This window comes from Rutidosis leptorrhynchoides, chromosome 1 (genome assembly GCF_046630445.1).
Source record: "Rutidosis leptorrhynchoides isolate AG116_Rl617_1_P2 chromosome 1, CSIRO_AGI_Rlap_v1, whole genome shotgun sequence".
NCBI classification, from domain to species: Eukaryota; Viridiplantae; Streptophyta; class Magnoliopsida; order Asterales; family Asteraceae; genus Rutidosis; species Rutidosis leptorrhynchoides.
Window position 1 is genome coordinate 62837568 of NC_092333.1, and position 11161 is coordinate 62848728.

The following is an 11161-nucleotide window of genomic DNA, read 5'->3' on the forward strand; positions in this document are numbered from 1 at the left end:
ATTAGTGAAGAAAAACGTTAGTAAGATTTCTTAAAACTTTATTAAAAATAACTAAACACATCATTTACCGCTCTATAAATACAATTGCATTAAGGACGTATCAAATCCATGGCATTTTTACTTTGTGTAACATTTTCTAATATAAAGATTCATACGCACAATTACAAATATAATTTTTTTTTTTTTTTTTTTTTGAAAGGCAAGCTTGTATCAGCGTATCATTTATTTCAACGACACTCATCATTTGCACACACACACACGCGCTTTCGGGCAGGAAACCCGAACCACACTCTGAGGATCTGACCCTTAAACCATCCCGAGAGGCAGGCGGGCCGGACCTTAGTCCTGGAGCGGGTCGGTAAAACCTTCCCTTTGGGCCACTTTCAAGGAATATATTTCAATTCCTAGAGCGGGTGACGAGGTTCGAACCCGAGACCTCTAGCCCTGCGAGTACACAAGTGTAACCGCGGTACCGCTGGACCGAAGATCAGTTGGTTACAAATATAAATTTTTATACTCGTATATTACATCAAAGCCGTTTTACAAGTTTTTCAACACATTTGACACTCATTCCATCAAATACTAAGGACCATCATCAATGTACGTAGATTGATCAAATCATTAACTTCATCCTGAAGCTCGAGTTTATAAAGTAAATTTTTTGCCAAAAAAAATAAAAAATAAAAATAACTTCATCCTGAAGCCTTTTTCTGATTTCCTTTTTTTTTTTCTTAATGTAATAGAGGCTAGCAAGTATAAGTGTTGGACTTTTTATTTCCTTTTGGTATATGTATATAGAGACAGTGGCGGAAGCATGCATTTTTTTCATCGGCGGCGAATTATTATTATTTTTTTTAACATAGCAATTTTTTTGGCAAAATATGGAGGTTTTTGGGCAAAATTTGACTGTTTTTGAGCAAAATTTGAATGTTGTTGGACAACATTTGAAGGTTTTGGGGCAAAATATGTAGGTTTTGGGACAAAAAAAATCCACTGGAAGCAAAGTCGAAAAATCTAAAATTTTACACTTACATGAAACCGCCCCTGTATGGACATGTCAATTTGTAGTCTAGCTTCTGGTGCCCTTGTATTTGCAATTTTCACTGTTTGTGAAAATTGACTTTATTTAATTCCAAGTTTTTTTGTCAAAAAAATTAAATAATAACTTCATCCTAATGGGCCTCCTTCTTGTTACAGATTCAACTAATTATTTAATGTTAGGTATTCAATGTTCGAGTTATCATAGAAAAGAAATACGTTTAAATTTGATGTGCTCGATCAATTCGGAACAATTCGTGATCATTTTTTGAACTGGTCATCTCACAATTTGAACTTGCGACCTCTCGGAAGGGATTCCTTGCAAGAGGGATTCATGGCCTTAACGAGCGGCTATATTGGAATGAATAATAATCAAATTAACACTCTAGTCGAACTGAATAGGTAAGCGAGTTTGGATGGTTGGATCTAAACGGGTTTTGGTAAAATTGAGTAGGGATAATAGCAGATTTATATAAAAAACACCTTAAGATATATACTTCGCATAATTTATTTTATTACTTTGTTTGGAGTTTATTATGTTATGTATATAATAAATAAATATATATATATATATATATATATATATATATATATATATATATATATATATATATATATATATTAACAGAAAAAGATTTTATTTATTAAATTCAAACGAGAAGAATACAACGGGCAGGACTTACCCATAAACACACAACATACAATACAGAGCATAACCTAGAATCAAAATGCAAATCCTAGAAAACAAAAAACACAATTACATCAAATGCTTAATCACCAATCTGCTACCATCCAGATCCAATCCCCAATTCTTTGCAGCCCTAGCCATAGAAACCGAATTCTTGATTTTGAATGACGTCGGATTCAATTTGATACCTTCAACGATACACTTGACAAGCTCAGACTCGCTTCTCCTTCTTCCTTTGAAAATTCTGCTATTCCTTTCCTGCCATACATTATACACCGTAGCTGCAATGGTAATTCTGTTTATCACATCCCATATTTGGTTTCTATAAGAAAAAACAGCAATCTTTTGGACAATGGCATGAATGTTTGTTGGCAGACCTCTAAATAGAAGTAATTTCTTAACTTCTAACCATACAGCTTTTGAATACTCACAACCAAAGAACAGATGATTAATTGAATCTGCTTCCTTGCCACATAGCTCACATTGAAATGTTTTGAGTGGGTACCATTTCATAAGTTTATCTTGTGTAGTTAGCCTTTCCTGTATAGCAAGCCACATTATGAAGGCATGCTTAGGATTGGCCTGAGGAAACCAAACTACATGGTGCCATGGTACATTGACTTTATTTACTTTAAGATCATCCCATGTCTGACCAGTTGAATAAGAAACTTTGTTGCCCTTATTTGTAACCCATTGAACTGTCCCGTCATTATCTTCAAACACATGATGCTTGATTATGTCCCTCATAGCTAGCAATTGTTTCCAACCCCAGCTATCATGCTGTTTATATATATAAAAAATATATATATATATATATATATATATATATATATATATATATATATATATGTGTGTGTGTGTGTGTGTGTGTGTGTGTGTGTGTGTGTGTGTGTGTGTGTGAGAAATTTTATAAATATACCAAAAATCATTGCAGGTTACGTAATTTCTCTATGTTCTACGAGTAAATTTAACTTGGTGGGTCATTTTTTTTTTTTTTTTTTTTTTTGAAAAGCAAGATGATTATATAAAAACACGAAAAGTGTACAAAGCAAGGTGCCGGTCACAAACGAATGACCAATCCAAAAGAAAACAAAACGATTACATGAATGTGCAATATAAGCACCACACAAATACAATAAAGACGCTACAAAACAAGAAAAGTTTGAGGACTTGTAAGCCACTTTAGCCAATCGATAGATGTCCCTTTAAGCCGTACCGATATCCATTCGAAAGCCTTGACTTGGATTTCGCTTACTAAAACCGAAGGGGACCACGAATCATTGTGAAAGACTTTCATATTGCGATTTTTTCATATGTAGTATGCACCCACCCAAACGACACCTTGCCAAATTTTTTGACCAAGGGCGGAAGAGGAGTGAGCCAAAGAACCTTCAAGAAGGTCAACATTTGAGGATGAACAAGGACCGAGGTTCCACCATTTAAATAATCGAGACCATACATCCGAAGCGAATTTGCAATTAACAATGGAAATTATACTATATACTAAATATGGACAACGATAGCCAATAACACCTCGCCACCTACCCTTACATCACTGTAGCTACTGTAGCAATCATGTAGCTACTGTAGCAATTTTTTTGTTTTTTTTTTTTTTGTGTGGACAACGTCCACCAATTAATTTTTTTTTGTCTTTTTACACAAATGACAAAAAAAAAAAAAAAAAAACAAAAAACAAAACTTGAAATAAATCTGCTTCTACAATTGTTAACCACCATCACCGACCACCGTCAACCACCGTCACCTACCACCCTTAACCTCAGTCATCTACAAAACGGAAAATCTGTAACGAACATAGGTAATTTTGTCTTTTTACACCCCATAAATTGAAAAAAAAAAAAAAAAAAAAAAAAAACCTGAAACAAATCTGATAAAGAAGATCATAAACCAAAATTGGCAACTTATTAATTTTTATAAATTGAAAAAAAAAAAAAACTTGAAACAAATCTGATAACCGCCACCAACGACCACCATCAGCCACAACTTTTGTTTCTTAAAACCATAAAACACAGAAAACGGAAAAACCACAAAAAGAAAAAGAAAACCAATTTTAAGGTGACCTTAGTTCAGATCTATGTCGGGAACGACATTTAGCGAGTTAAGAAAAGAAAGAGTGGTCTCCCAGATTCTGTAGGTGTCGGTGCCGGTGTTGGTGATGGCAGCAACGGTCATGGTGACGATGATGGTGACAGTTGTGGGTGAGTTAGGAAATTTCAATGTATGTGAAAAGGGCCAATAAATGATGGATAGGAAGAAGAAATAAATGAGAGATGAAAAGAGAGAGGTTATTAAAATAAAAAAAAGGAGGTGAAAAGAGATGTAACAAAAACCGCACCCGGTTTTGTATGTAAAGGAATCTTTCTGTACTCAATCTCAATTTCATTTTACCATTTATTTAATAATAAAATAGAATTAAAATTAAAATTAAAATTAAAAATTAAAAATAAATATTTCGATATTTAAAATCAATGACAAGTTGACAACTTTGTTACTGTTATAATAATAGTAATATTATTTATATGTGGATAGCCAATTTTGTACCAATACTTAGTCAATATTGGGTAGCTTTGCTTGTGGTATAAATTTCCATGTATTGCAAGCTAAAACACTTGCACCATTCTAATATACTTTCAAGAAGTATTCTCTCCTTTCTCTCATATATATTCTATTCTTATGTTATAAGAAATTTGTAGTTAGATTGGTATACTAAAAGTTGTTAAATTCAATTTAATCATAACACGTTATCAGCACGAAGAGCTTAGTGTATTCAAAGGATATCTCAAACGATCACAAGCTACTAATCAAGGTATGAAATTATTAATAATTTTCAGACTCGAACATATCAAATTTTGGACTACTAACATTTTTAACTACTAACTTTTATTAAGTTATTATTGCACTTGTATTGTTCTTATTATATGGTTGGCTCTGCCACCTGAATGATATATGGTTGGCTCTGCCACCTGAATAATATATAGTCGACATTGTCGCCTAAGTATAATTTATGTGTACTAACATTATATTTCTATTATCTAACTCTTATTAACTTCACTAACATTTATATTTATGTTATCTAACATTTATTTATAATTACTTACTTTTATTTATGCAACTAATCGTATTATATAATCGAGTATTCTTTTTATAACATTTAAAAGTACCGATTATCAAATTATATATTTTATGACTCAAAACTTTTAGATATAACCACTGTAACGATGGTTTTAGTGGTTTGTCTCAATTGATTTCAGTTAAAAATATGAAAATAAGATAATTAATAAAGTCTAAAAAAATATATGTAATATTAAGATTACTAATAAGTTTACCTATTAATTGAAACCATATTTCATCTTGTATGTGCTCTATCTCATTCTCTCTCAAGTTCATACATACAAACTAACAAACCTAAACCCTAGGAGCTTAAAACTAGGACCAACATTTTTTTTTATCAATGATACTGATCGTCTTTTAGTTGTGTGGATCCGTTTGTTAATAAACGGGATGGGATGGATAATGTCCATAAGAGAAAGACAAAGGCATTCGATATAATTATCACTGTAAGTTTCTATATCCATATCTTCAAATATTAATGTACGGTGGCGGAACCAATACATGATTACAAATTTTAATTATGTTATACGTCTCTATTTTTCAATCACTTGTTCGACTATGAATTTTTCATCAGGTTTAATTTAACAATGGAGAACGCTTTATTCATGTGATTGGTATCATAATCTTATGTAAATCACGTGTTAATTTTTCGACTGAATAATGAATTTGAAAGAAAAATAGATTTCGAACAATCGATTTAATTATTTATCCGCCACCACCGACTTAATATGTGTACGAATTATGTTTTGGTTATGATATACGTGGAGGACACAAGGAGATTTGAATATCTTTTATCTTGTTATGACGATTCAGAAAGATTTGGTATCCCTTGGTTTGGATCCGGTTATATTTGTCGAAGTATGGAATGTTCGGTAACTTCCATATATTTTAACTGGCCATATTCTAAATGTTTAATAGAGTTGCTTATATTAACAATGGATGTACAACCCTTGTTGCACGAAGTACAACAAAATAATAATATACAGTACAATAGCACTTGCACTTTAATCAATCCACGTACGATTATTTTATATATAAAATATAAACGAGTAATCAAAAATTACAAGCTAGCTAGCTACTTGTATATTTTAGAAAATTATTATAATCAAACCAAACTTCTTAATCATACATATATGTTTAAAGATTCAAGTGTATTGTGGAAAAAGCTCAAAGATAGATATGATATTAATTATTCAGAAACAATCGTGATCTATGAACAAATAAAATTGAAGATGTTAGTAGACGCGCTTATAAGAATCCCAGAGATTCTTATTAATGATATGGTAACATGGATCATCAGTCTAGTATTTCTTGAATACATGAACATCTTGTTTAGCTCTACAAATAAGTCCTAAAAGCAAAGAAAACGAGAGTGAATATGTTGAAAAATCTTGATTAAATAAACCTTGAGCTACCTTGAGACTTGAATGAATTTGAATTTTCTAAAATGCCTAGCTTGTTACGTATCACCCCTAAATAAATGATTTTAGACCATAACATATATATGTTTATTAAGTGTTATCTTTTATGTATTTCAGATTGTAACTTATTTGCAGGTAATATAATTTGATTATCTTGCTGAAATATTATTCATTATTTGCTTATCTTATTTAAAATTTTAGTATAAATTTTGCTGAAATACAACATCAATTAAATGGTAAAGACCTATGTATTGCAGATAGTGGTAACATACACACTATGATCAAATCTAAGAAATATTTCATTGATTTGAAATCAACTAAGGGAATTATAAATACTATATCAGGTATTGCAAAAATAAACGGGAAAGGGAAAATTCATGTTACCAAATGGTACGAATTTTCTAATAAATAATGCCTTATTTTCTCCACAGTTAAAAAAGAAATTTGTTAAGTTTCTCTGATATATATCATAATGGATATGATTATCAGTCAACGATAACCGGAAATGAGAAATACCTATGTAGCACCGAAAAGCGCATATGATGAAAAGCGCAGCGCATATGATTAAAATCGCATATGATAAAAAGCGCATATGATGAAAAGCGCATCGCATATGATGAAAAGCGCAGCGCATATGATTAAAAGCGCATATGATGAAAAGCGCAGCGCATATGATTAAAAGCGCAGCGCATATGATTAAAAGCGCATATGGTGAAATGGATATATGATGAAAAGCGCATATGATGATTAATGAAAAAGCACATATGGTGATTAATGAAAAGCACATATGGAGATTAATGAAAAGCACATATGGTGATTAATGAAAAAGTACATATGATGATTAATGAAAAAGTACATATGGTGATTAATGAAAAAGTACATATGGTGATTAATGAAAAGTACATATGGTGATTAATGAAAAGTATATTGTGAAAAGGAATCACAAATGTTTCTTGAAAGAATTTAAGGTGATATATATGGATCAACACATCCATCATGTAGACCATTTCGATATTTCATGGTTCTAATAGACACATCTAACAGATGGTCTCATATTTGTTTATTATCAAATCGAAATGTGGCATTAGGAAAGTTTCTTGTTTGAATTATTAAATTAATAGCACATTTCTCGATTACACTATTAAAAGGGTGAGATTTGATAATGTTGGTGAGTCAACATCTCAAATATTTTATGATTATTATATGTCTAAAGGTATTGTTATTGAACATCCAGTTGCTCATGTGCATAAAAAAAATTGGTATAGCTGAATCAATAATTAAAAGCATGCAACTAATAGCTAGACCATTAAAAATGAGTACATAACTCTCAGAATTTATATGAGGACATGCAAATTTACATGCTGCGACTTTATTTCACATTAAACAAAGTGCAACTCTTAAATATTCTCCTCTACAACTTGATCTTGGTCAAGAGCCAAATATTTCACACCATTAAGACATTTGATTGTGTAGTGTATGTTCTAGTTGCAAAACCACAACGCACTAAAATGAGTCCTCAAAGGAGGATGGGAATATATGTTGAATATGAAACATATTCAATTATTAGATATATTGAACCCATGACGGGTGATGTTTTTACTGCACATTTTGCTGATTGTCATTATAATGAAAAATTATTCCCTATATTAGGGGGAGAAATGAAAAATAAAGAAAAAGATGTTTCATGATGTGAACATAAATTAATGTATCTTGATCATCGCACAAAAGAATGCAAAAAGAAAGTTCAAAAATAATATATATGCAAGAACTTGCAAATAAATTACCTGATGTATTTACAGATACAAAAAGTAGTGACTAAATCATATATACTAGCAGTAAATGCTTCAGCTAGAATTAAAATTCTAAAAGCTGGCAATAATGTCACTCATGAGTCTTTGCCACGCCAGAAACGTGGGAGACCAATTGGTTCCAAAGATAAAAATCCTCGAAAAAGAAAATCAGCTGATAATGAGGTAAAAAAAAGTGTTCAAGAAGAACCACAAATCAATACTCCTTCTGCAGAGGAGATTGATGATGTCAATACGGAAATTGCAATTAATTATGCAAATTCAAAAAAATATTATGGAACCGAAATGACATGAAAAATCTTGATGAGATAATTTCATATAATGTTGCATATGACATCATGAATGATGATGATGATCTAGAATCAAAATCTGTCATGAAAAAATATACATGATTGAGATCATTGAAAAAGAGCAATACGAGCTGAATTTGAATCGCTCAATAAAAGAAAAGTTTTCGGATCTATCATTCTCACACCTAAAGATGTGAAACATGTGGAGTATAGATGGATTTTTGTGCGAAAAAGAAATGAGAAAAATGAAGTTACAAGGTACAAAGCTAGACTTGTAGCTCAAGGTTTTTCTCAAAGACCATGAATTGATTATGAGGAAACTTATTCTCCTGTTATGGATGCAATTACTTTTAGATACTTAATCAGCCTGACAGTTTCTAAAAATTTAAAAATGCATCTCATGGATGTTGTGACTGCTTATCTATATGGATCACTTGATAGTGATATATATATATATATATATATATATATATATATATATATATATATATATATATATATATATATATATATATATATATATGTGAAGATACCTGAAGGATTTAAGGTATCCGAAGCAACCAATGCAAAACTCAAAGAAATGTACTCAATCAAGTTACAAAGATCTTTATATGGGTTGAAACAATCGGGTCGCAAACGATTAAGTGATTACTTGACAAGCAAAAGGTACAAATAAAGAGATCCATGAAGCCATTCAACTTCTAAAGAAAGAATTTGAAATGAAAGATCTCAGAAAAACCAAGTATTGCCTTGGTTTACAAATTGAGCATATGCCTAATGGTTTACTTGTATATATATATATATATATATATATATATATATATATATATATATATATATATATATATATATATATATATATATATATATATAACTTAGTCATAAACGTCCTGATTTAAAATAAAATATTTTGACAAACAACGAGCCACTGATTTATAGAAGCAAATAACCACAACACTCAATTTTATAAAGTTACATTTTTATAAGGTAATTTATTGATGAATAAATCAAACTATTACTAAAGGTACACGTCGCGTAACGTAAAAGGCTAGTTTTCTAAACGTACGAGAGTGCGCTCGAAAAACCGAAAGTGGTACATGAGTCGTGAGACCACGTCCATATCATTTTTGTAAAAATTATATTTTTTCCATGAGCATAAATATAATATAATATTTAATTAATTCTAAAGATTAAATATAATATATATTAAATAATATATACTTTACGTATCATATGTAATAGAAGTAAAAGAAAGGGTGTCGGCAATGGGGATTGGTAGATGTTGAGCCACCTTTATTAGTCATGCAGTCGCATGATTTTACCAAAGAGCCCCCATGCGATCGCATGGGGGGATTTGTGAGGAAGGGTGCATAAAGTCGAACGAGCCTGTCTTTCTAATTCATTTTTTTTCTTTCTTTCTTTCCTTCTAACTCTCGTACTCTCTCTATATCTATATACTTATTATTTATTATTATTATTATTATTATTATTATTATTATTATTATTATTATTATTATTATTATTATTATTATTATTATTATTATTATTATTATTATTATTATTAATCATATTACTATTAGTAGGAGTATTAAGTGTTATTATTATTATGTATTATACATAAAATACTACGACGAGGTTCTGCTCGCGTGATTTCAAACTCAGTTTTTCGAATGGGATAGAGCTAAGAAAATTATGGGTTATAGCTATGGAGGTTATGGGTGTGGGTCATGGGTATGCTCGTGAGGTCAATTTAGTGTTTGTCATCTCCGTTGCGTCAACGTAGCTTTCCTGAAATATTGAATCTCAATATTGATACGTGAGTACTCGTAAATAAATTTTGGCATACTAATAGTGTATCCCTGACTAGTGCTCGAGAATATAGGATTATGCATGCTTGTTGATAATGCTAAAAACGAACATATATTTCATAGCATTATTCCTCAAGAAAGACAAGCTTTTAGTTGCAATTGTTCTATTTACAAGTGATATTCGTTTAAATAATAAAAGGTGAAGACAAAAGACAGATTCGACGAATTGAAGACGCAAACGTCCAAAAAGCTCAAAAGTACAAAAGACAATCGAAAAGGTTCCAATTATTGATAAGAAACGTCTCGAAATCACAAGAGTACAAGATTCAAAACGCAAAGTACAAAATATAAAATTGTACGCAAGGACGTTCAAAAATCCGGAACCGGGACTAGAGTCAACTCTTAACGCTCGACGCAACGGACTAAAAATTACAAGTTAACTATGTATATAAATATAATATAATATATAATTAATTATATTAATTATATATATATTATATATATATAATAAAAACCGTCGGCAGAGAAACTCCAAGGGTGTGAGCTGTAATTTCTATCTCCGCGACTCGCGGAGTTTGAAGGGCATTTTACCGCGAGTCGCGGAGCCCCAATTTTCAACTCTGGCTATAAAGCCAACCGAATTCTGATCAAATTTCATATCTTTTTTCTTCCTCTTCATACGTAAAACTTATATTTATATTTATATTTTATATTTTAATTTTAATTTTAATTCTAATAATAAGGGTATGTTAGCGAATGTTGTAAGGGTGTAAGTCGAAATTCTGTCCGTGTAACGCTACGCTATTTTTAATCATTGTAAGTTATGTTCAACCTTTTTACATTAATGTCTCGTAGCTAAGTTATTATTATGCTTATTTAAAACGAAGTAATCATGATGTTGGGCTAATTACTAAAATTGGGTAATTGGGCTTTGTACCATAATTGGGGTTTGGACAAAAGAACGACACTTGTGGAAATT

General features: G+C 30.9%; 1 protein-coding gene across 1 annotated transcript; it reads right to left on the reverse strand.

Moving 5' to 3' along the window:
* Positions 1-1795: 1795 nt before the first annotated feature.
* On the reverse strand, positions 1796-2473 carry LOC139875639 (uncharacterized). Its single transcript, XM_071862976.1, has one exon. It carries the CDS (start codon positions 2471-2473, stop codon positions 1796-1798), a length of 678 nt encoding a protein of 225 aa, XP_071719077.1.
* Positions 2474-11161: the final 8688 nt, after the last annotated feature.